Below are 25,820 nucleotides of genomic sequence, written 5' to 3'. Positions count from 1 at the left end.
TAGCAACAGTATTTGCCAATGGAGGTCGAAGACGCTGGCCTCACCTCCACGTCTCTACAGATTCATCATACAATGGCATCCATGAGAGCTGAAGATGTCGCGCTGGTCTTTGGCTCGTCCAAGGCTTCGAATCTTCCCAAGTTCATGCTGTAGTAGGTTGGGCGATTCGGCTGCTTACGGCGGTTGAGTACTTAGCTACATGATATCACTTACTAAAAGACTTTACCATGCCATATGTCGTTCCCGAGAACACAGGTACCCGCCGCCACGGAACAAGTACCCATACCATACCCATACCCAAGGCACGCTCTTGGTCATTGACGCAGAAAATGATGCAATCGCGCCTGCCCGTCGCAATCGCATCGCATCGCATCGCAGCGCAGCACCGAGTAGTAAGTACACAAAGTACCGCTCCATACCGCGTAACTGCCATCGGTACCTGCTCCTCCGGTCAATTCTGCGGCGCGGGACTCCAAAGTGTCATTCCCTTCCGCTCTCACTCCACCTAATTAAATCTCACGAACGTCCAGCTTCAACTCCAGCCCCCTCATCTCTTCATCTTTCTAACCCCCTCCCATCAACCTCATTCTCGTCCGGAGACCCCGAAGCTCCTCAAACCCCGAGAAACCTTCGAAAATCGCCCAACAAGTCGCCGCGCCCGGACCGTTCCGGACGTTGTGCTGTGGCTTGCGCCTTGGACTCCGGGCGCCCTCCATATTCCCGCTCTAGACTCAACACCAACCCGTCGACGAAACCACTTGACACTGGGCAAGAAACAATGGTCGCCTTCCTGCCCGTGCTGTCCGCCCTCTTCGGCTGGGTCTACACACTCGCCTGGAGCCTCTCCTTTTACCCCCAGCCGCTGCTCAACTGGCAGCGCCGCTCCACGTCCGGCACCACGGCCGACTTTCCCACCATCAACGTCGTCGGTACGCTCTCCCATCTCCGTCTGCCTCATTGAATCGCCATCCATCCACCATTCAGCATCAAGACGACGCCGCGCTCACGAATCGCCCAAGGTTTCGCCGCCTACTTCGTCTCCAACCTCGCCTTCTACTACTCCCCCGTCGTCCGCAGCCAGTACGCCGCCCGCCACAACGGCCTGACCCCGACCGTCGCCTTCAACGACATCACCTTTGCGCTGCACGCCCTCGTCCTCAGCCTCGTCACCGCGTCGCAGTACCTCCTCCGCCCCCTCTGGGGCTTCGAGCCCAGCCCCGGCGCCCGCCCCAGCCGCTTCGTCACCGGCATCATCGCCGGCTCCGCGCTCGGCGTCCTCGTCACCTGCCTCATCGTCGGCGCCACGCCGTCCGCCGACCCGGCCGCCGACTGGTGCGAGCTCGACATTGTCTACGCCGTCGGCTACGTCAAGCTGCTCGTCACCCTCGTCAAGTACTCGCCCCAGATCCTCGCAAACTTCCGCAACAAGAGCACCCGCGGCTGGAGCATCTGGCAGATATTGCTCGACCTCGTGGGCGGCCTCTTGAGCTTGGCGCAGCTCGGCATCGACAGCTACCTGCAGCACGACTGGAGCGGCGTGACGGGGAACCCTGTCAAGCTGGCGCTGGGCAACTGCAGCTTGGTGTTTGACACCATCTTCATTGTCCAGCACTACGTTCTCTACCGCGGCAAGGAGGGCAGCGACGAGGAGCAGAGGCTTCTGCCCGAAGAGGACAGACGGCATCGCGACTAGAAGTACAAGTTCCCAGTCTCGCACTATTATGATTGCAAAGCTAGACCACGCAGTAGATATTGCCATGTCATGAAACATATCATACACATCATTGTCTATAACATCTACGGAGAGTTGGGGTATCCGTTCTATGACATCACTCAGCGCGCTATTTTCTATATTACAAAGTTAATCACCTTTCCCCCGTCCACGGGAATCGTCCTCCTAGCCAGCCGCACGTTGTACTTGCCCTCGCCAAACCGGCTCCTCCCCTCCTCCGTCTCCAGGATCGCATCCACCATCCAGTCGCGCAGCGCGTCGCCCTGCAAGCCGCTCGGCGGGCGCGGGATCGTTACCGTGGCGCGCAGCTTGCCGTTGACTTGCACGGCGCACTTGATGTGTTCCGCCTGGAGCATCGGCAGGCTGCCGTCCTGCACGGGGAAGCTGGCCGACGTGAAGACGGAGCCGCGGGACGGGTGGAGGAGGCTCCAGCATTCCTCTGCGAACGCGGGCGTGATGGGCGCCATGAGGCGGACGATGACGTCGGCCGCCTGTCTCCTGATGCCCTGCTCCGCCTGTTTCTGCTGCACGAGCTCGTTGGTGAGCGTCATAAGGTCCGACACGACGACGTTGAGCGGATAGATCTTTTCGTAGCCCCGCGTGACGGACTCGATCTTGTTCTGCGTCTCGCGCCAGAGCGCCATCTCCGACTCCCACTTGGCCAGCTTCTCCTTGTCGTCCGGCGAGGGCTTCCTCGTGGCGAAATATTCCTTCGCCGGCACCGGCTCCTCTGGCGTCTTGGCCAGCGCGACGACTTGGTCGTGGAGCTTCTGCAGCCAGCGCGTGACGCCGGCGATCTTGTGTTCGTCCCAGTTGAGCACATCGCCCACGGGTGCCTGGAAGAGCATGTGCGCCCGTGTAGGGTCGACGCCGTATTTGGACGTGAACTCGGTTGGGTCGACGCCGTTGTGCTTCGATTTGGACATCTTCTCAAAGGACACCGTCGCAGGGGCTCCTGTGGTAATGACTCGCGGCTTCAAGGGATCTGATAGGTCCACCTCAAACGGCTTGAGGAACTTGCCCGTCTCGGGATCGATGTAAGTCTTGCCGTGGACCATGCCTTGGGTGATCAGGCGCTTGAATGGCTCTGCAGACAGGGCATCCTCCTCGGAGTACTGGGGGAGGAGAGGCGTGGTGGCCAGGAATTTGTAGATGAAGCGGGCATAAAGCAGGTGAAGAATGGCATGCTCCACGCCCCCAATGTAAATGTCCACCGGTAGAGACTTGGCCGCCTCGGGAGACAGGAGCTGATCCGGGTTGTGAGGGTCAGCGAACCGGGCGTAGTACCAGCTTGAGTCGACGAATGTGTCCATGGTGTCAGTGTCTCTCCGCGCGGGGCCGTGACATTTGGGACACTCCGTCTTGACAAACTCGGGGGACGATTCCAGTGCATTGCCCGCCTTGCCCTGGGCCCAGTGGTTGTCCACCTTGGGCAGCAGAACGGGCAGCTGCTCGTCTGGCACAGGGACAGTCCCACAGGAGTCGCAGTGTATGATGGGAATGGGGGCGCCCCAGTACCGCTGGCGGCTGATGAGCCAGTCTCTCAACCGCCATCTCGTGACAGGCTCGGCAAGATTTGCCTCTTCAAGCATGCGGACCATCATATCACCCGCCTCCTTCGAGGGCTTGCCTTTGTAGATGCCGCTGTGCTCTGTCATGATGCCGTGCTCCACGTATGGCTCGTTGTCCAACACCGTAGTCGATTCATCCTCAGACGCGCTCAACACCATTCGGACAGGCTCGTCAGCCTTGTGCTCTCGCCAAAAGGCATGATCTCGCGTGTCGTGGCCCGGCACGCCCATGACGGCGCCTTCACCGTAGTCGCCCAAGACGTACGGTGCCACATAGATGGGCAGCGATGCTTTGGTAGCATCAGGAGTATGCTCGTGGAAAGCTAGAGGGTTGATGCCTCGGATGTGTGGCAGCTGGTATCCGACTTTGGAGTCTTGAGGGAGTCCAGGGAGGGTGTCGAGAAACGCTTGCAGCTCCGAATCGTGTTCTGCCAGCTGAGCCACTACGGGATGGTTGGAGGCGAGAGCAAGATACTGTACGCCGAACAAGGTGTCGGGCCGAGTCGTGAATACCTCGAGGGCAGCACCAACTTCGTGGCCATAACTTATGAGTGGGAATTTGATCAAAGCGCCCGTCGACTTTCCAAGCCAGTTTCTCTGCTGTGATATGACATGCTCGGGCCAAGCGCCGTCCTTGGCCAGCTCATCGAGCCCCTTGAGGAGGTCATCGCTATACTCCGATATGCGGAAGAACCATTGCTTCAACTTTCGCTTCTCGACCTTGGCACCCGACCGCCATGAGAATCCGTTTGCATCCACCTGTTCGTTAGCCAGCACTGTCTTGTCCACGGGATCGTAGTTGACTTCGGCCTCTGCTTGATATGCAAGGCCGCGTTCGTGGAGCATCAGGAACAGCTTCTGTGTGTGCTTATAGAAATCCGGGTCGCAAGTTGTCAATTCCTAGAATGGTGTACACCTCTTTTAGCCCGGTTCTAAAAAGACCAGCTATACGGGAGTGTTGGGCTTACCCGCGACCAGTCCCAGCTGCCATTCATCAAACCAAGTTGACTCTTCATCTTGGTAATGTTGCTCTTTGTCCAGCCCTCAGGCGGAACGCCTCTCTCAAGGGCGGCGTTCTCCGCCGGCAGGCCAAAGGCATCCCAGCCCATTGGCAGCATAACCTTGTTGCCCCTGAGGGTGTGATACCGAGCAACGACATCGGCAATGGTGTAGACTCGCAGGTGGCCAAGGTGGAGGCTGCCGCTCGGGTAGGGAAACATGGGCAAGATGTAGCTGTGCTCCTGGCCATCTGCTGCTGTGGCAAGAGACTCGCCACTCGCAGGGTTCTGGCTCTGGCTCTGATCCTGTTCCCAGACTTGACGCCATTTCTTGTCCAGGCCGACGAGATCTACCGCATACCATCTCCGGGCCAGATATCGCGGGTCGTGTCTCGCGAGGGCAGACGGCCGGGTTGTCGCCCCATTTGCGCCAGCTGCTATATATCGGCGGCACGCAGCCACGCCGGCTCTTGCGAGGCCCATACGGCTTCCACGAAGCATATGCATCATGGTGCGGGCATATTGCGGTGACGAACAGCTCTGTAGCGGTCTGTGTAGTTGGGCAGAGGCAATTGGGCGGAAGAAGAGGGAGAGAGCGTCAATGGTGGTTCGATGTTGATGTCGAAATAGCCGGACTTTTATTTTTTCTGCCGCCCGCGATTGGCATCAACCGGAGCTCCCCTAGCAAGTGCTGTACAAGAGCCGGTTACAGTGGTCTCCGGTGCCGAGACACCGTAGCCGGACCCCTGCAAATCAGTGTCGCCTTGTGCGTCATAGCGGTCCCCAGAGCGATAGCGATACCGAACCCTGGGATTCCAGCGACAACGGACGTGACTGATTGGCAACCCCGCCATGGAAGCACCTCCCAGTGCCCCGCCGGCTTGCGACAGCGGCATCGCAAAACTTTCTGCTCTGGCAATTGTCTCCCGACGCCGAATCCTCTCGCCAGCGAGTCAATTGACACCGGTCTTTGGATTCCTGGTGCCTTTGCTGCCATCACCCCGGAGCCTTGCAGAATATCGGAGTCTCTTTCAATTGGCTGAAACGGCGGCATTTCGCAGCTCTATCCGGGACTACAAACGAAAGGTAGCTGCTGCCATCCGACCGGCAAACAGACGTCAAGAGGAAGACTCACCCAACCCGCATCGAGCCGTTATCGAACGTAGCATCAGCCAGCAAGCGAGTCACGCGCTGGACGAAGACGACGACCATTGATTTCAACTCCTCCTTCTAGAGCGAGGCTCAGCCGTTGCACACCCGTGTGTTGACGGGATATTCGCTCTCGAACCGACGTTCGGAGTTCCTCAGCAAAGCGACATCTACACAACTCGACCACAACACCGCCAGCATGGACAGAATCACGGACAAGCTAGCGGCTCTGCCAGAGAACGCAGAGTACTTCTCTCTGGAGTTCTTCCCTCCCAAGACGCAAATGGGATTCTCCAACCTGCGTGTCCGTCTGCAGCGAATGGAGAGAGCTCTGCGGCCGCTCTTTGTCAACGTCACCTGGGGAGCCGGCGGCTCAACAGCGCAAAAGTCGCTTGAGCTTGCCGAGCTGTGCCAGCGGGAGCTGGGACTCACCACTTGCCTCCACCTGACATGCACCAACATGAGCCAGGCCCTGATTGACCAGGCGCTGGACGACGCGAGAGCGCTGGGCATCCGCAACATCCTGGCCTTGAGAGGCGACCCGCCCCGCGCCGAGTACCGAGACGCCGACGAGCCGACTGGAGCTGCCTCTGAGGAGTTTACATGGGCCATCGACCTTGTCAAGTATATCCGCAAGAAGTATGGCAGCTACTTTTGCATCGGAGTCGCCGCCTACCCGGAGGGGCACGGCGACGGGAGCCACCCCGAAGGCCAGAGCTTTGAACACGACCTGCCGTACCTTGTCGACAAAGTCCAGGCTGGGGCAGACTTTATAATGACCCAGCTCTTCTTTGAAATTGAGGCCTACGAAAAGTTTGAAACGAGGCTGAGAACCCACCCCAGTGGCGCCTTTAAGACGATACCGATCCTGCCCGGCCTGATGCCGATCCAGAGCTATGCGATGATCAAGAGGACGACAAAGCTGAGCCATGCAAAGATGCCGGACGAAATCATGGCCCGCCTCAACGCCGTCAAGGGAGATGATGAAAAGGTCAAAATGGTCGGAGTGGATATTCTCAGCGAGTTGGTGGAGCAGATCAGGGAGATCAAAAGCAGGACCCCCGGCCCCAAGGGCTTCCATTTCTACACGCTCAACCTGGAGAAATCTGTTTCCTTCATCCTTGAGAGGACCAAGCTGATTCCTGACACTACCGAGGAGGAGGAGGAAGCTGTCGTCGATGAATCTGCGGTGGCGGCGGCAGCGCAGCGTGTGATACCCAAGATCAGCGTCAATGGCAACGTCCCTCCTCGCGCGCCCAGTCACACGCGCACGGCCAGGAGACAGTCTTCTGTCGGGTCCGATCCGCACAACCGAGTCATTGTCGGCAGAGCTGCCACGCACCCCGAATGGGAAGCGTCAAGCACAGAGGCCGGCATTCCTGCCGGAAGCGTCAACACTCGTGCAAACACGTTGGCCATTTCGGAGGGTGAAGGGGCTCTTGGCCGTGAAGCAACGTGGGACGACTTCCCCAACGGCCGCTTTGGTGACGCCCGCTCGCCTGCGTACGGAGAGATTGACGGATATGGCGTCAGCCTTCACATGTCTGTCACACAGGCGGTCAGACTTTGGGGATATCCCAAGGTGGCCAGCGACATCAATGACATCTTCGTGCGACACATCAGAGGCGAGATATCCGCCATTCCTTGGAGCGAAGAAGACCTGCTTCCCGAGTCCTCCATCATCAAGACCCAGCTCGAGGCTCTGAACAGAAAGGGCTGGTGGACTGTTGCTTCTCAGCCCGCTGTCAACGGCTTGCCCTCGTCAGATCCCACGTTCGGCTGGGGACCCGCTTCCGGATTCGTGTTCCAGAAGTCCTTTGTAGAGTTCTTCCTGCCATCCGCGGACTGGAAGAAACTCTACGACAAGCTCACCTCTGCCGAGGTCGAGGAGGTGGTGTGCTTCTACGCCAGCAACGCCAAGGGCGACTTCGTCTCCTCCGATTCCACCGGCGGCTCGGGGCGAGTTGGCGCCAGCGCGAGCACCAACGCCGTGACGTGGGGAGTCTTCCCCGGCAAGGAGATTGTCACGCCGACCATTATCGAGGAGGTCAGTTTCCGCGCCTGGAGCGAGGAGGCGTTTGGCATCTGGGCTGAGTGGGCCAAGGTGTACGGCCGGGGATCGGACAGCCAGAAGCTGCTGGATGGAATCCGCGAGGACTACTGGCTCGTCAACATCATTCACCATGACTATGTGGACACGGATGCTCTGTGGAGGTTGTTGATTGACTGAGCTTCAGATGAGGGCTTGCTGGCAATGTTTTGAAGGAGGGGGAGAGGTAAATGGTTAGGCGTTGGCGGTTGTTTGAGATGACAAATACCACGAAAAGCATTATATCGACTTCGAGGAGGAGATAGATAGGGGTTGTGATTTGGCTTGTGTTGGATGATATAGCCGACGAGAAGTTACAAAAGCATCAGTTCATACTCGTTTTGGATAAAGGGGGAGTCGGGATAAATTGAGAGGAGATTGTCAAGACATGCGCGATGCAGCATTACTCGGCAAGGCTGCTCTCTCCCAAGCCTGTGATAACTGGGCTAATGTCACAGCACACACAATACGGTTGAACGAGCAACTCTTTCATGCGTAACCTTGGTTTTAGTTCAGACAGTTGGTGCTAAAATTCTGCGTGTGGAGATCAAATAACCGAGTTTCCTTTCGTGTCATTGCCCTTGTCGAATTCCTCGAGACCTCCCACCCACCCCCCCTATAAATGAGCATTGCATAGGAAACCCTGATGTTCTTTCCACTCAACCTATCTCAATGACTGCTCTTCAAAAGGAGGGGAGTAAAATGAAGTAACGAGACCGGGACCAAAATAAAAGCAAGTGCAAGGTAGATGGTTATAAAAGGGGGATCAGACGTGTCTGTAAGAAAACGAATACCAATCATGAAAGAGAAAAAGGTAAAAAAAATTGCGAATGGAAAACAGGTCATTGGAAATAAAAAGAAATAGGGGCAAAGTTATCTGAGGTGTGAAAATAAAACGAAGAGAAAACTCAGAGAAAAGTGCGAACATAAGAGCAAATAAGTTTCGGATATTTTTTTCCTCCTCCAACGCCGTGCATGCGTACTTCCTAATGGTCGCGATTTACCCTGTCCTTTGCTTGAATAATCACCGCGGCCGTGGTGATGACCAGCTTTGCTGCCTTTTCTTGTTTGTTTTTATGGGGATGATTTTCCCTTGTTCTTGGGGATGTATTCTCCTTTGTGTCGGTTCGTTAGGGGAACCCCTTCCGACGTGAGATTCCGAGCGGTGCTCATGGTAGAATAGAGAGTAACTTGAGAGTGCCCCCTCTTTGTACCCTCCACTAAATCTCACCATCACCCAGATCGTCATAAACGGACGCGGAAAAAGACTGCGAACCAGAGCCAGGAGCATAATGAGCCATGGACTGGTAACCAGCCACCGTCGGAGGTCCGGTGTTCACGCCAATGACCGGTCGGGTGCCAAAGGGGTTGTAGGATGGCTCGGGAGACGCGTCCCGCGGGACGAAGGAGGCGCTGGTGGTGGGCTGATGGCCGGCGGAAGAAGAAGCCTCCATCTCGGGCTGGGAGTCGCTGTTGTCGAGCAGCGCGGAGACTTCAGCGATCGTAGCGTTGGCCCGGGCAGCAGCTCGTCGAGAGGGAGTCCCGGTCCTCTGGCCCGGGAAGGCTCCTCCTCCCGTCTTGGGCTTCTTGGTCGGCGTGTCCTCGTGCTCGCTCCAGTTGTGGCCGTCGAGGACGTCGTCGTCGTCGTCTTCCTCGTCGGACGCGGAGCGCTTGATGATGCCTTCCAGCTTGCGGGCGCGCTTGCGGCCAGTGCCAGAGCCGGTGCGGCTTCCCGTCGAGCGGAAGGCGGTGGGCTTGGATGGGGTGGACATGACGCTGCCGCGGCCGGAGCCGAGGTTGAGGCATTTGGCGACGTCGCCGCCTTCGCTCTCGACTTTGCGGAGGGTGTCGGCGTCTTTCTTGATGCCTCGGAACTGGAAACCTATGCCGTCCGGCGTGGACTCTCCAAAGTATTTGGCAATATCTGTCAAGACAAGAGTTAGCTGAGACTACCTGGCATAGATGGCTTGGGAACGGCTGGTGCTTGATGGGAATGGCAAGGATGAAGGGGACGCCGGCAAAATGGAAGATGGAGGGGAGCGTGTATGAGTCCATTAGCTAAGGGCCAGAGTGCAAGGCATACTGTTCTTTTCCACCGCTTCTTGGGTAGCTGGGAGGTCTCCGTCCGGAATCATGTCCTTCATATCGAATCCCTCCTTGCGGCCCTCGCGAACGATGATGGCCTGCGCCCTGAGGCGACGGAATCGGTGGTTCAGAGCGTGCTCACTCATGTCGGATCCATAGCAAGCGGCAATTTCTGGGACGAAGAGTCAACCTTCGCCCCAATTAAAATGACGGGAGATGAGAGAGATGAGGGTTGGCAAGTGCTGTCGCGATAAGGAGAAAAAAAAAGAAGAGAGAAACATTGCGTACCTTTGTAGTTCCACTTGACCTCGGGGTGAGCAGCGACAATGGCGCGTACCATACGGGCCTGAGCCTCGTAGGTCTTGTAGTTTGCTTTGGTGCTTGCTGCGGGCATTGTGACGCTGGTCTGGTCTGATGAACTGAAAAGGTCAGTATCAAGCAGCCAGGAGAGGCGATGGCGTGATCGGATCGACGGACTGTCAAGATGATTGAAACGATCGAGATGAAATCCGGCGACTGACGAAGCCGTGAGACAACTGAGATTGCTCAAGGCAATAGTCCTAACGTTAAGGTAGGGCAGAGGCAGAAAGGGAAAAGGCAAAGGTAGTGCGCGCGGATCTCTGCAGAGCTGGGGGGTCCTTGCGCGGGCGGGTGTGTGAAGGAGAAAGAAGAGCTTGAGAAGAGGCAAGGCGAAAGAGCTGTTTGATCATGCAGAGCAGTCACCTGACTTGCGCCGGAATTCTGAAAAGAAGGGTGACGAGAGAGCAATGGGTGAAGTGACTGGGAGGTGAAGCTGGTCGGGAGGTGAGGAAGAGTGCCGCCAGCTGGCACCGGGCTGTCAAGCCAGATGTGAGCCGATGAGGACGATGGCAGCGGGGGGAAACTCGACACGGCTGATTACGAGGCAAGGGTGAATTGATGAAAATGATAACAAAGGAGTTCGACGTGATATAGAAGACTTTCAAGGGCTTGACGTGGAGACGGAGCTGAGGTAGTTGAAACTGAGACGTGTTGTCGAAGACAATGCGGCGTACACAAGACGTTGCTTAACTAGACGTACTGGTGTAGGTTTCTCAACGCCTTGATGTTGTTGAAGCCTCGGAAAAGGATGGTCCTGCCTATAGACTTATGAACAAACTTATGGTATCGTTATGAGGACCGAAGAGTTCCTGGATATAGCAGTCAGCGATTGTACATTCATGTAGCTTGGGAGACGCCACAGCATAAAGAGGACGAGTAAACAATGAACCATGAGACCTACTGATACAATGACAATGGCAGACTTCAAGAATGGAAAAGGGTACGTCCTAGTCTAGATGATCTCGTTCTGATCATGAAATGGTGGTGACCAGTGTTGAAGAGCCAATGATGAAGCCGCCACTCGTGATGCGTCCGTCTGTGGACAATCAGCTTCTTCCGTCGTGAAAGCGAGAGCTGATACAGCTTACGACCGATATCAGATGAGAATCATTACACGAGATACTTACCCGATGAGAGAAGCTGCACTGAGCCAGCGGGAAACGAGTGAATGGCTGTCGTCTGAACTGTAGTTCCAACGACGTTCCGCCCTTGTCTTTCACCGCGGTTGGCCCCGTCCTCAGCAGTATAGTACCGATTGCAAAAGGAAGAATAGTACAAAACGTTGAACTTATCGGATTGTCCTATGGAGCTCTTATCGGTTGGAAGCCCTATGTAGCTATTGCCTTACTGGGCGCGCTTCGTATACGAGTAACTTGACTGTCGGTTGTATGCCGCAGGTTTTCCCTTGCCAGATGCGATGAGAAAGTCGGGGGGCTGGGAGTGTCTCTCACAGGTGGTGCAGAGCGCATAAGGCGCGACTTTGGGGCTGCAGTCGCATTGATGGCTTTGCATCGTAGAGGCGCAATTGGGCGGCAAAGATGATATAAATTGGGGGATTAGATGTCTTTACTACTATTTCTGTGATGCTCCGCTTGAACGTGCACGTCGAGCACATCGTGGCGTTGACGCTGGTTTTCTCATAGCGGTATCACGATATCATTTCTTAACGCCAATCAGTAGCAATACATACATCGCAGCGCTCATATGCCAACGACCACCAGCTGTACATCCCAAATCAGGGAAGTTTTCATCGCAAATCTATATAGTGGCATGATGTAGCGAACAATGTCGTCAAAAGGCCCGTCTATCAGCGTGTATTCAAACATGAGATTCATTAACATTAGTCTAGTATAGGTACCCAAGCTCAACTGCATCCGCAGCATCTCTTTTCTCATGCCAGCCGTGGCGCTCATTTCCTCTCGTAGTCGCTAAACGGAGCAGACCGTCGTGTGGGCGTCATGCTCCTGCTCTGCGGCTGCGCTCCGGTTTCGTGGGCTGAAACGTCTTGCAGCGGATGCTCCTTGACACTGCTTTCGCCCGATCCAAACATCAGATACTGAATCCCCAGGAAGCAGTCGCACACAGCCTGGAAGATGCCGCAAATCTTGAATGCCAGCGGGATCTCGCTCGTGGCGGTGAAGAACCAGAAAAGCTTCATGGCGTCGCCTCCGAGCCAGCTCGCGAGGACAGACACCCGGAAGCCTTTGCAGGACCTGGACTGCAGATTGGCGAGAATCTGCGGAATCGGGAGCGTGGCTTCGACGGATAGGCCGATGTACCCGACCAGCACGGAATATGCAGGATAATAGCCGGGTGAAATGGTGGACATGATAATTTCGCCAGCGAGCAGGCCCAAGAAGAGGTAAAGGATGAATTGCCAGTACCTGCTCATGGCATTAGCTTTCCAACAATCCCAAGAGCCAGTCCCTCCAATGGCGAGACTCACGGTTTGGGCGACCTCCACTGCCAGAAATTATACGGCCTCTGAGCGAAAAGACCTTCTGGGGCAGCAAACGGCAGTCCGGCCTCTCCGCCCTTGTTTGACGGAGAGGGTCGGTGATCAAGAGCAATCTTGAGGAGGGCGATTTGCATGCCCACCATGATTAGGGACTGTATCAACAAGCTCGAGTCGAATCGTGCGCCGGGCCAGTAGAAGATCCTATTATCCATCTTCTGCGTCAGCCGTGTCTCGGATCTGTCGGGCAGCAGAGCCCCCGGCTATTCCGCGCAAAAAAGCAATGGGGGAGACAACGAACGCACCTGAAAAAAGAGGCGATGAGCATAATCAAGGGAATGTCGAGAGAGAAGCCCGCGCTGGTCTTCTTGCGGTGCATGGATAGGGCCTGGTCGCCATAGGAGAGGATGGGCGAGAGGATGATGAAGATTGGCGTGAGGTAGCCCACGCACGTCGCAATCAAGCTCATTGTAGCGGATTTCGAGTCGTCGTTCGGGAATGAAGAGGCTCGGTCGGTTTGTTTAAGTCGTCGCGATCGCGGAGCAGAGTGGGATGAATAAGGTATCCAAGAAGAAGGGGAGGAGACAGCAGAAGCAGCACAGGAGCGAGACGAATATAAAGGAATGATAGCCTGCGCCTCTTCTGCGGCGGGCGGAAGAGAAGACGAAGGAGAATTAAAAGAGGCCGGTTAAAGATGCAGACGCGCAGCTCATGTGCAAAGACGAAGCCGAGAGAGGGAATGAAATGAAGACGGAAGCGGTAAACGGACAAGAGAGAGAGCCAAAGCTTAAAATTGCTGAAGATTGACTCGGGGCGTCGCTCCAGGGGAACGGGGCCGCATCGGATCGGCGCTAGAGAGGTACGCTGCGCAATGCCGAGAGATGGGTGGACTGCGGAGGTACAGCCCTATCGCCTTTGATTAGCAGAGCCCATGGGTTTAGGTGTTTTGAGGTCCGACGCTGATTCGCTAGCCTTGCACAACCTTCTCTGTTAGCAGCATCTCGGCTTACATACAGTCATCCAGCCTTCCATACCTTACCCTCTTTGCCTCTGCTCGTTACTATCAGCTTGATGAATAGACATCAGATCAGTGTAGACCTTCTCGTTTCCCGAAGAAACCGCTAATACCACAAATTGCCATGTATCAAAGGACATCATGCAGCAGCTCCGATACCACCTTGACTAGACACTCACTTGACCGACGTTGCAGTGACATCGCGGTCCTCGGGAATTCTGATCTTCCCCTCCCGCTCGTCAACGGAATGTCTCAGGTCACGAGACATCCCCTTCCGTATTGGACTCACATCGCCTGCACTCTGAAAAGCTCTTTCTTCTCCTTGCATCAATTTTCCTTTTTCCTACTCTCCGAGCCCTACTCGCCGCCAAAATGCCAACGATATGTCACTGACTCCTCTATCAAGCCGACTTCGTCCGACATCAGGCCAGAGGGAAACTGAGGGCTCTCAAGCTTGAACCGTCTTGCTGTGCCTTGAGAGCAGTTGAGAGCAGAAAGAAAAGAAGAACCCCCGAGCCAGCTATAGCTGCTTCTCAAAAGCGGCACGACGTGCTTGTCTGACATGTATGGCTCAAAGTATGCTCAACCGCTCCAGACCAGTGCAAATCCGTACGACCAGCTTACCGATCCGTCAGAAACACCTTGGATAGAGATGCCAGAAGCTTCTCTGGACAGATGAGAGAAGGCAGGCCTGCGGTTCTCTGTTTTCCGACCGCAATTGCTCCCACTCAACCGTGCGTTACAGCATGATACAAGGCAACGTGTTTCTTTGGTCTGGGAACTCTCCAGTTCCATTTCCCCTGGTGTAGCAGCCGAAGGAGAACCACTCCGTCTCGTGTTGCCTTCCATCGAGAATCATAGATTATGCCTGGAAAATGGCGGCAACTCAGACGTGTCCAGGCTTATTCGGCCAAAGCTGGGATAGATTGGGCAGCCAGCGGATCGATATCCAGCACTGAACATTGCTGTCCCCGATACTTCGAACGTCAGGTTTTCTCTTCCACGGCCCCTTGGAGTCTCCCAGACGTGCGGCTTCTTGGCTTGCAACTGCAACCGATGCTGTTCAAATGAACACTTATTATCTCGGCATCACGCTGCAAGTAACCGGAGCAATTTACAGTATAACGCCAGCCATAAGCATCCCAAGGTCGAATGCCACTTTAGAGAGCCTGGATGATGTGGTCCAGTTCATACCTTTACAGCCTATACAGTATTCGTCGACGTTGAGGCAATCAAGGGAGAATGGCAGTGACAGGATGGTCCATTGGCCTTGAGAGACCGGTTGGCACCATACCCCCCTTTCGTCCCCTGGAGTGGAAGACTATCAGTTGAGAATGGCACAAGAACGGAGAGGCACTACACAAGGTACGATAGCATTCCAGAGCGGCTGGTACACCTCCTGCCTCTGGCGCTTGTCTTATCCGCCAAATCGACCTCGCCGTCGTCTTTCCGCAGGCAAAAAGACGATGGTGGCTGTGGTAGGACAGGCTGCGAGGGCGACCGAGGCCAACCTACAACTGTCACGAATGCCATTGTGAGCGGCTTCAAAGCTACTAATCTTCGATTAACCCGCTAATCTTCGAACAACCCGCTTCCTCTATGCAGCTCATGATGGCGATGGCGAACCTGGGCTTACACAGAAGCCGACGCACAACGGCAACAGATGATGCAACAGTATTGTCAGTCAAAAAGCAGACATTTGCCTAACGTAGACGAGACGTTATCACGACCCAAACATGGCGGTACGCCAGCAGATCATACTTTCCGAAAACCTGAGCATTGAATAGTCTACTGAGACCGCTCAGTCCCTGACCGATCTACCATTTTCAAGGGCAGACGGCGATTTTCGTGAGCAGTTCACTGGCCTTGTGCTCGTGCCACTGGACTCGGACGTTCAGAGTATTGAAAACTCCCGCTTGATACTCGCAGAAGGTAAAGTTCCTCTCAGCGGGAGGGCGGGCGTCTCTACAGCAAAGGCCCTGAACGTTCACTCAAACCTTGCCTTCCTGTCGCTTCAGCACACTCCGATGTATCGGTATTGGCCACGGCAGTATCAACACCGGTGCATATCCGACTGGCTTATAGATCAACTTTCAACTGAAAAGCCCGGGCGTCATATGATGATTGTTCGGTGAATCTTTACATCCTGGTGGCGGGATAACCAGGCGATATCCAGACCCCGGAGTACATTTACACAGCCGCATCCTCGTCACCATTGTCACAAGACCATTCAGCTGTCTGCAGAAGGCTATCTTAGTCGCTAAGGAGTCGCTGATCATATGGCAGACGACCTATCGGTATGCATCAACAGCTTATGCCGGCTTTCTAGTGTGAGCCGGCAGTCGCTCAATGCACGAAATCTCGCCATGTCTCATCATGATCATCAGCTGTTCACTACACACCCATCGGGTGGGCATTTTCTTTCAGCAGGATGAGCGCTTGCTCTCCCTACCGAGACCTCGTTAGCGAAGCATCATGCAATCCAAATCATTCTGGTTCCAGCGAATGAGCAAACAGGGACCCATGGTGATCCGTCAACAGTTGAAGGCCATCCGACGCTTCGGCACCTGGCAAGTTTAGGATTGGCGAAACACTTTTCAAGAAATTGAACAAGTGTCGGATTTTCCGCCATTCAGAAGCCCAGGGCGCCTGGACAGGGGGTTAAATCGCCACCACTTCTGAATCTGGGCATCGCCAGATCATGAGGCGGCTGGGACGTTCCGCGTTTAACTCAGTAGTGCCACACCACGGCCTACCAACAACGAAAGCACGCCGCTAAGATGTTCACAATGTGCCACACCTGGAGCGAGCGGCCCAGCCAATAGAGCCTGAAGGATTGCGCCGACATATGCGAGAAGCTACCCAGCCTGGACAAAAGATCCAGGCAGTTGACGAAGCCTATTCACGAGAGGGTGGCAACGATAATCCTGGGATGGGCTGAACTCGAGCTGCGTTGATGACGTTACATTGGTGTGTGCCGCAGCATGAAATGTCCATGTTTTCACACGACCAGCAGCCTTTCAACATCGGCACTAGGCTGTGGACCTGTGACTACAGTCACCAATCTGCCTCTGGGTGCTGTTTCGCCGAGGCCCGTCGCATAGAGCTGTGGAAGCTGTCGTCTACAGTACTTGGGATGCCGCCAATTGGCTTGTTTGAACACCGGACTTGGGATCCCCCTCTCGACTCAATTCCGCCCCGCTGCCGTTTACTCATTGGTCCCAAAGGAACTGCCTGCGCTTCACAACGGCTCCTTTATGCTTGGCACGATCATTGAGAGATGACTACCTCCGTATTCTACATAGACTGACGTGCCTTGGAACGCAATCACATACGACCATATCCATTGGAAAAAATGGGATCCCGTCCGCTCTCCCAGAGTCAAGCCAATGAGAGGCAGATTAGTAGTCAGGTGGGTGACCACTGGCGAACACCGGCTGTTGTATGTTTTGTTCCTTTTTGCTTCCACCGCCAATGGCAAGGTTGATGCAGCATATCAATGACAGCAAAACATGGACATATGCTCCCTTCTATATGGCGGTAGAGGGTGCACTCGCTAGCCTCTTCAACCAGACAAATATTACTCGTCTCATATCCGTGTTGGCTAAAGCTGGATGACATGCCAGTGCCAACCTCCTTATTGGCGCTTTGCGTGGTTGAGGCCACAAAGACGCCCCTCTATACCACAGTTCCAGCGGGAGCATAGGGCTATGCTATGCTCTTTTCAAGTCATTAAGAGATACTCGGTGCGCGTTGTATGTTGATGACAGGTTCTCATTCTTCTCACCATCCCTTTCATTCATGAGCTTTTGGTCAACGCGCTTTTCAAACTTGGGGAGGCTCTTGAGACTGCAATTTCATTGAAGCAGCCACTCTTTTACCTTTGAGCCTCCCAATTCCTCTGCGCTCGCTGGTTGCCACCTTCATATCATTAGACAACCGTGACGGAATAGAGTCATGGCAAACGAGCCATGCCAGCTATGGCGAGATTCAGAGCAAACTATGATGAGGTAGGGGCCCTCCTCTTATCGTTGATCTGTTGCTGGCAGAGTCGGTGCTCATGGATCAAGTTGCCTCTTTTTCCAGTCGGCGGTAGCGCGCGCAGGACAACTCGGGCTTGCCGTGCTCGATAACAACTACACGGCTTTTTTTATCTTTCTTGCGGTGCTACACAGCTGTGGACTACGGTCTGTGTGAGGGCTTGTCCTCTCTCTTTCAAAGTGTCTTTCCGTTCCCAGTGGTTTTGGTGTTCCCTGTGCTAATTTGATGCGTATAGCCACCTCGGCGTCCAGGAATGCTGAGTGGGCTTGAAGTCAGGATTGTGCAACACCACTAGAGTACAGGTCAACTTATTCGGCAGTAACACGCTCAGCTTTCCTGCCACGAGGACGTGTGATCACGGGCATCCGATTCGTCCGAGTCCAGCCGTGTGTTGTGAAACAGAACGCCAAACTCCACGAAAGCATCATCTGCCACAGTCTTTTCGTCTTCAAAGCCGGCCGTACACCCTCCCCAGAAGCCAAAAGCCATGCAAAGATCAGATCCTTCGCTCCAAGGCTAACTGAGGGGATGTTCCTTTGAATGAGGCCTCCTTGCTGTTTTGCATTGGCTCCATCAGGAGACTAGCCACGTGTGTGTGTGTGTGTGTGTGTGTCGGCTAGAAGGTTCTCTGGACGACTGGAAGGGGCTTCCCTTTCACACATGGAAGCGCATTCTTCTCAACCATGACTGTTTGGGTGGTGTTGACCAACGATTGGGAAAGAATACACGGCAAGATTTCTCTTTTGCCTTGGTCTTTTCCTTGCAACAGCCAAGTCTTTGCTCATGCATGGCGGTTGGATGCAATTCTAAGCTGGCGAATTGGCCCCGCTCATGGGACGTCTAGGCAGGATGAGAAGGACCTCGAGATTCGGTTGTCAAAGACCATCGAGCAGAAGGACATTCTCCTCGTCAAGACTGATATTATACGGGGGACACTGAATTCACCAACGTCTCGTCATATATGTTGTCCCGCTGGGAAACATTTCATCCCACGACTTCGCAGCTTTTCCGACTTTCTATTCTCGCCGCGAATGTCCTCACGGAACAATCTCACGATTCTCTATCTCGTTCTGGCCGCAAGCTTCATTCGCGAACAAAAGAGATCAACAGGGCTACAGGTTACAGCACTTTACTTCCTACGAGGTCCTCCTGTACAGCTTATCTGGAAACTGAAAAGGAAAACATCCGGGCTCAGGATCAGCATGCAGAAGAGCTCTCTAGACAGGCAGACCGGCAACTAACCCGAATTACCGTCGGCTGATATGCCGGTAATCCCTCAATCAACAGTCGACGAATTGGACCTGGAAATCAGCCTCCACCCCCTCTTTACAGTACCAAAGCCTTTCGCAAGCAGGGGGACGTATTCCCATCAATACCCGGTGGGCCAGTGTCATTCGTCCTTGCATCTCACACGTAAGAAAGTGCGAGGATTTCACTCGTAATGGGTATCACAAGCAAGTGAAAATGCCGGACCAAATGGCCCGCCCCAAAGGGGGCTTGGAAAGCTGACAGAACGTGATCTAGAAGGCCTGCATACAAAAGAGGCATTGGCATGGCAAGGTGGTTAAAGAGATGAGCAAAGCGACCAGGGGTCAATATACGACGACCCGTATTTTTCCAAAGCGCAGCAGTGCTCAGCTAATCACCTGAAACATCACACATCACACATCACCAAGCCGGGGTGGGAGGAGGAGGAGGAAGAAGAAGAAGAGGAAGAAGAAAAAGAAGAAGAGACAAAGTCTCCGTCGTTGCAATCGACAGGAATCATGGTGGTTTCGTCCCCTCCTTCACGGACATACTCTCGGCTTCAAGTCCAGTCGTAGGAATCAGCCGACTGAGCTGTCAGATCCTTCTCACTCAAGCGCTTCCCGACCTCCCCTTCTATTATTCCATTCGTTCCCCGCGCGGCACGCTCGTGTGCCTGCTTTTGTCGTTTTCTGCTGCTGATAGCGGTAATCATAATGATGATAAAATAAGAAAAATGCAAATAGCCAAGCCAAGCCATGGGCAACAAAGAGGGCCTCGCCAGCAGCAAAACCGCCCCAATCACGTATAGTCACTCCTGCAGGCCAGGGCGAAAAGGAGGAGGAGCTTCGGCGAGCTTTCATCACCGCCTTTGGACGTGCCCGACCAACCGGGTCCCAAGACGGTATCAACTCGAGAAAAAGAAGCAGCTGAGATGGAAACCGGGAGTCGAGGGTGAGCAGGCATGGTGAAAGAGACAAGGCGTATTACCTACTTATCGAGTAAAAGAAAAGGACCAAGTGACGGTGCGGCCTGCAGGAAGTGTGAAGAGTAAGCCAGGACCCCGGAAGCGTTTTCTGACATCTTTTCTGACTCTTACATACGTCTGCCGTAGCATTCGTATGCGCCAGTTCCCGAATCCAGCAATGCGGAACTCGACACAGAACCCCACAGGCCTGTCGAAACTTCCCATGCTGTTCCGTTGCAACGCGAGTCTGAGTGAGATCTTTACCTTTTTTGCGCCATGCTGGACTGGGTCAACAGAGGCATGGGTTCGAAATCTTCCCCTTGCTTGGATAAGGGATTCAAGCCCCCGATTCCCCTGCTCAATAGTAGTAGTAGTAGTATTCTTCAACCCTTTGTGCAAGGAGGGCGAGATGGCTCATGCTGATCGTACAAGTGCATGGACGAGTAGTACCCAGAAAGTACTGCCTCTCCCTGCCGCGATTCTGCGAGAAGCACTTGAAAGTCCTGAGCGCTGCATATGACCAGTTACATGGCCGGCACACGAATCAGAAACAAGATGCTTGAATCTGCCACACCTCCTCGTGGCCATGCCGATGCTGGCGGGATTTGACCCCCCAAAATCAAAGAAAGATGAAAACAATCAAAAACAAGGGGGGGGCCAAACCATCAGTGACACACCTTTGGAAAGGGTATGTAAAACGCTCGAGATTCGAATGCGATGAGTAGGGAACATGATCGGGCACGTACCTGTAACAAATTGATGAATGCGCGGGTAATCAATCAATAGGCAATATAGGTCGGTATGTGATGAAATTGGGCGTAGAAGGTAGGGGGTTAGGAAGACCATGGCCGATGAAGCGCACCAAGCAGGCCGTGGACCCTGCCCATCTCGCGATGCTTCTCACACCAGAGCTGGCTGGCGTGCCAAGGATACTACTAGCAAGGAAATAAGCAAGCGCCTAATGCCAATCAGCAGTGCCGTGGTTCGTACGAGGTTGGCGAGGCAATGAGCGGCAAAAGCAAGGCGCAAGAACCGAGGGAAACTGGACCATCAGCCCAGATTCACGGGCCATGAAAGATGAGATTGGCTTCTGCCAGCAATCCCTGCTCTGCCATGTCATGAGGTTGCATCGGCGCCTCTTCTCAAACCGATGCGACGCCACATTTCTCGGCTTCCTCTCAGTCTCCGGCTCCCCTCCCCAGAAGCCCACGACGCGCGCTACGGGGGGGTTAGCCTGTCAGGATCTGATTACCACCCCCATTCAGCCGCGGCGGGCCGTGGGCCACGATCACAGGCCACCACTGCCCGTCATTCGAGAAGCCCCTTCTTTTCTTCGGGGGGGCTCCCCATCTGGCTGGCTGACAAGAAGAAGAGGTGCCGCACCGTCTCCGCGTCTCCGCATCCTGGGTACGTGTGCCGTTGGGCTGCCCACAAGTTGGAGTTGCACCGTCTCGACGTCGACTTGCCCGCACGAGTACGAGCGCGGGACGAGTTACTAGCAGCAACCGGTCCTTCGTATCGGATGAACCGAACAGAATCAGTTCACACCGGACGGAACCTCATACGAGCGAGCTTTTTGCCCTCATCTCGCCCCAAGGGTCCCCCTTCGTCCCCCGTACGAATATGTGTGGCGCGCACGCGCAAGTACGGGGCCTGTTCTCGTTCGCTCGGCTCGGCGTCAGCCCCCCTCCAAGCCTAGTTCCGTGCCTTGGTTTTTAATGGCTCTTCTTGGAGTCCCCCTCAACCCCTTCCCCCAAGGCCTTTTCCGGGGCAATTCTCAGGTGGGCCCCTCAAAAGGGCCTGTTTCGTTCTGGACACCGAAGGGGAAAAGAAGGCTTCGCTCGCTAACTGGAAAACGACACGCCCCCAGGCCAGAAAAGCGCCGTCAGGACGCCGGTCTCCCAACTTTTTCCTCTCGCCTTTTCGATAGCAGCCCCGAGGGCATGACACTGGGCAGAGGTGGTTGGCGGATGGAGGGGATCCCTTCGTTCGAGCGGCTGAAGCGTTCGTGCAATCCAGCGGAATCGCCTGCTGCCGTTGGAGAGAACCAGCCGGACAGTCAAGGCACGCGGCATTTTCCCCTCATTCTTCGTCTCGCGTTGGTCTTGCACGCACTAAACATGTCACGGCCGAGTCCTTCGGTGCAAATCCCGCCGCTGCCCCGGTCAATAACAGACAGCTGGTCAAAGAAGAAGAAGAAGTGTTGCAACAAGAGGAGCAGAAGCAGAATGCCGGCAAATCAAGACTTTTCTGTCTCCTTGCCTCTTCTTTCTCTCCAAGTCACTCTATCCCGTTCGCTCTCTGTACGCAAGATCTGCCGTCTGCCGCATGGTGCTCGGCAGATGAACTGCGTACCGGAGGCAGGCGAGGCATCAGGCCATGGAGGGTAAGTCGTAGTGCGAGTACTGCTAGTATATGCAGCGGCACCAGTCAATGATGCTAGCAGTAGCGGTACATAGCAGCGACCCTTGCGGAGGAATAGGGAATAGGGCCGGTGACGATGTGACTTCGGAGGCCACACGATGCGCCGCCAATCTGCTGTAGCTCATTGTCGAGGTGCTAAAGGGGTGCCGCGGGCCGCCGCTTCGCTGCTGCTAGAATCCCCCCTTGGCTTCTTCCCGCAGACGAGGGCTGAGCACCAGGACCAAGTAGGCAGCAGGCGCCCTCTGCAGCGTGCCGGGATGCCACGAGGGATTCTCCTGGTTGCGCGCCAGGGCCCGCCCGCCATCATTCCAAACTCCGGCTGTTTACGTGATCCTGGTGACATGCACGTGGAAACGCCAGGGATGGTGGTGTCGAGAATACTAGGCGTAGGGGGGGAGCAGCATGGGCGCGCAATTTTTTCCTTTTTCTGGCCAAGTTCCCAGCCGCGACGTGTGGGGGGATTGGGCCGTGAAAACAGGAGCGATTTGTGTTTGTATTTCGTACACAAAGAATGAGTGAGATTGGCGTTGCTGCTCGTGCAAAAATTGCGCTGTGCCGTCCGGGGGTAGGGGGCGAGACTGTACTCCGAGCTGTACTTGTATGTCCGGAGCAGCACGGGGTACCAAAACCAGGGACGCACACGACCTACGAGAGAAATGAGGCCGCGGGTTACATTCCGTCTCGTCTGTCTTGGCGAGGGTCCGCGGCGTATTGTGCATCGTGCTGACCCTCTCTCTCTCCATACCCAAGCCTCGTTGTTTCTTGTCCGAGTCTCCAGAGTGGGTTGCTGCTTGGATTATAAGCAAGCTCGTGTTGAAAAGCTGGGCACGATTCACTCATCAAGACCCATGCGCAACCCTCGTGTTGGCATCTGAACATATCCCGGAGAGCGGCTCTCATGGGGGACAGGAGAGGGGACAGGAGAGGGGACCGATGGGCCCTGCGTCGTGTTGGGAAGGCTATCATGGGCCGGCCAACCCAGTCACGGCTTCAGCCATCCCAAAGTAACGGCACTTGTGCTGCAAAGTGCCGAAGGAAATGCTTAATTCTCGACTGGGGGTTAGCGGCACACGGTGTTATACTTCGTCCATGGAGCATCACTTTTCTCCTGAGTCTGCTACTCCGCCAAGGACAAGCTTGACCTCGTAACCACTCCCTGCTTTGTCGTCTGTTCGATAACTTTTGCCGCTCATACATGTAGAGGCTCCTCTGCTTCTTCTCTCGCAAAATTCCCCTTTGTGTCAGCTCGAAGCTCCCGGCTGCTGCGTCGGACGCCGTTCCGTGACATTCTCTCGCAACACGGGGAGCTGCTTGCGTATCTGCCAAGCCCGCCCACATGAGTAGCACCAGCCTGTGATTTCCCCGATATCCGGAGTGAGACGGCACCAGCAGGGCGGTTCAGTCGGTCCAAGTACTCCGTATGTGATGACTGACTATCCGCGATCCTTAGGACGGTGGGTGCGCAGTCAGGCGCGGCCATGCACGTCGAGACTAAAGGGGAAATCCGTCAACCAATATACAAGTACGCCAGAATTCCGCGGGCTGCAAGGGCAGAATAGCCTGACTGCTGCATGCGCAGGAGGGACAAGCGCTACAAGGACTCGTACTCGTACACGCACGAGTCGGGAGGCGGGACCATCCAGCTGTCTGATCCGGAGCAGTGAGTGGTTGACTCTGGCTGGAAGAGCCCAATCCTTCCTCGTGCTGCATAGTAGTAGCATCTCTGGTGCGCCTCAGCATGTTGCTAGTATCAGTATTTGAATGCTAGACCAGCATCCACAGCGCACAGAGCATGGGCCCATGGCTTGGAAGGCCAATCTCTCTGAGACACAAGCTTCTCAAGGCTCATCCTGGCGCGCTTGGCGTTCTGTCTCTCCGGACGAGATTGGGACGAAAGCTTGAACAGCTGTCTTGATCTGACAATCGTCCAGACAGTTGAGGCACACTCTCCTGTAGATAGTAGTACATATGAGCATCTGCCTTCCGTTGGCTGATGTGTACGGAAGCATAACTGGACTCCGCCTCGGCATTCGTTCACGTACCGCAGGAATGGAGATCAATGTCTGATTCGCTCCAGCTTTTGACCCTCTCGCACACTGTCCACTTTCAGTGTTAATGCCCGGCAGTTACTGAACCAGAAGTGCCTTGAATGACAAGCGACTTGTCTCCTGGTGGCCGGTTTAGAGGGTTCCCACTGATCCGGCATCCGAGCCACGTAAGATTGCATTGACTGGATCTCGACTACCAGAGAACGGCATGGCTCCCAGGTTCGTACTTTGTATGGTGTATAAACATGTAGTGTGTAGTATTGCACTTGTAATCGTAGCCGCACCAGCGTCGGGGTTTGAAAGTTCTGAGCATGATGTAATAATACTGCCCATGCGAAGTAGTAGCTGTAGCTTTGTTCTCGCCAATCAACCTGTATCTGTTGGTTGAAGAATCGAGTGAGCACAGTATAGCTCTTGTCGCCGTGCAAACAAGGAGGTTAATCCGAGAGCGTTGAACACAGTTTGACTTGGATGGCTGTGGATTCGACTCTTGCCTAGAAGCAAGGATCCTTCGGGATAGAAGAAAAAGGGGGTGAGGCCGGCTGCCGTTGACTTGTACTCCGTATTAGCGGAGGTGCAAGCCTGTGTCCGACGACACCTACAAACTCGACAGCAGAATGTGTTCCGTACGGCGTGCCTGGCAGTATTCGTACATGGTAGTAGTATGGACCAGGCGCAAGGTGGATTGCATCAGGCCCGCGCCGGGATACTGCCGGTAACATAACCGGCGAACTGCATCTTGTTAGTGGAGCGTCTGTGGTGAGCTCTGGGAACAGGGAACCAAGATTGTAACGCCGATGATTCCTCCTTGGGTGGGTTGCAGTGCTCGTTTGCAGCAGAAGACAGCGGATGACGTTACTCCCCAAGCGAGTACATGATATCGGCACTTCGTAGACTATTCCACGTCCCGTTTTGTAATCCGTAAAAGTACGTGTACGAGGCATTCCTGCTGAAGGTAGTTGCCCGGCGGCCAATAGTATGAGCCGTAGTAGGAAGTACTTCACCTTGCCGCCGTCATTGTTGTAATTGCAATGCTGTGTGGCCGTTCTCATTCTCTGAAAGACCGGGCCCCGGGCTGCCGAGTTTGGTGATGGCTCGAGCAGAAGATGCTTCCCCGACAGGTCAGCTCTTCCTGGCCCTAACGAGAGATTGGCTGTGGTCGAACCCCGACGGTGTGCTCAATGACTCAATAATCTGCCGGTTGCTGTTTTTGCATTACTCGACACTCGACCCGCCAATCGTTGCCCCTCGTGTCATACTTTAACTGCGCCGGCATGGTTGCCTTAGAGCCAAAGCACGGATGGGGGATGTCGGCAGATGAGCTCTACGAATCGCGATTCGTAGTTGAAGCTCCCATTGTGCGCCCACGCCCAAATCATAGCGTGGAGGCAGCCGGCGTTTTGCAGCGTAATGCTACTTCAGTGGCCCCAAGATATTAGTCACTGGCTCTCTGTGATAAGCCGGCTTAGCCATAATACCATGGCTATCCTTGACGGTGGATTAGTGCCGAGCATTTTTGTACTTTGCTTGTCCGTCGGGACCGAAGGACGACGAGAAGGATCGTCCAAAGGAGTCTTGCCACACAATGTTGGGTTGGCTTGCGGGAGCCGCTCCCACCAAGGCCCTGGCTCAGCCGTGTAA

At 54.9% G+C, this 25,820-nt stretch overlaps 5 protein-coding genes across 5 annotated transcripts; 2 read left to right on the top strand and 3 right to left on the bottom strand.

The window, feature by feature from the left end:
- Positions 1–606: 606 nt before the first annotated feature.
- BBK36DRAFT_1207357 (hypothetical protein) lies at positions 607–1,693 on the top strand (the record flags this gene model as incomplete). Its single annotated transcript, XM_024897399.1, has 2 exons — positions 607–929; positions 1,020–1,693. Exons 1-2 carry the CDS (start codon positions 779–781, stop codon positions 1,691–1,693), a joined length of 825 nt encoding a protein of 274 aa, XP_024746168.1. The 5' UTR covers positions 607–778.
- A 114-nt stretch (positions 1,694–1,807) lies between these two features.
- On the bottom strand, positions 1,808–4,845 carry BBK36DRAFT_1136434 (leucyl-tRNA synthetase). The gene is made up of 2 exons (XM_024892975.1): positions 4,272–4,845; positions 1,808–4,203 (listed from the first exon to the last, which is right to left on the bottom strand). The coding sequence occupies exons 1-2, from the start codon at positions 4,809–4,811 to the stop codon at positions 1,849–1,851; spliced, it is 2,895 nt and encodes a 964-aa protein (XP_024746167.1). The 5' UTR covers positions 4,812–4,845; the 3' UTR covers positions 1,808–1,848.
- An 804-nt stretch (positions 4,846–5,649) lies between these two features.
- BBK36DRAFT_1127802 (methylenetetrahydrofolate reductase) lies at positions 5,650–7,680 on the top strand (the record flags this gene model as incomplete). Its single annotated transcript, XM_024891555.1, has 1 exon — positions 5,650–7,680. One exon carries the CDS (start codon positions 5,650–5,652, stop codon positions 7,678–7,680), a length of 2,031 nt encoding a protein of 676 aa, XP_024746166.1.
- Positions 7,681–8,759: 1,079 nt separating this feature from the next.
- Positions 8,760–10,018, bottom strand: BBK36DRAFT_1172137 (hypothetical protein; the record flags this gene model as incomplete). The annotated part of the gene is made up of 3 exons (XM_024895687.1): positions 8,760–9,463; positions 9,623–9,796; positions 9,913–10,018. 3 exons carry the CDS (start codon positions 10,016–10,018, stop codon positions 8,760–8,762), a joined length of 984 nt encoding a protein of 327 aa, XP_024746165.1.
- Positions 10,019–11,893: 1,875 nt separating this feature from the next.
- On the bottom strand, positions 11,894–12,908 carry BBK36DRAFT_1128012 (hypothetical protein; the record flags this gene model as incomplete). The annotated part of the gene is made up of 3 exons (XM_024891573.1): positions 11,894–12,368; positions 12,431–12,643; positions 12,745–12,908. The coding sequence occupies 3 exons, from the start codon at positions 12,906–12,908 to the stop codon at positions 11,894–11,896; spliced, it is 852 nt and encodes a 283-aa protein (XP_024746164.1).
- Between the last annotated feature and the right edge of the window lie 12,912 nt (positions 12,909–25,820).

The sequence above is a fragment of the Trichoderma citrinoviride genome (assembly GCF_003025115.1).
Source record: "Trichoderma citrinoviride strain TUCIM 6016 unplaced genomic scaffold BBK36scaffold_15, whole genome shotgun sequence".
Lineage (NCBI taxonomy): Eukaryota > Fungi > Ascomycota > Sordariomycetes > Hypocreales > Hypocreaceae > Trichoderma > Trichoderma citrinoviride.
This window is presented reverse-complemented; position numbering and strand designations above follow the sequence as displayed.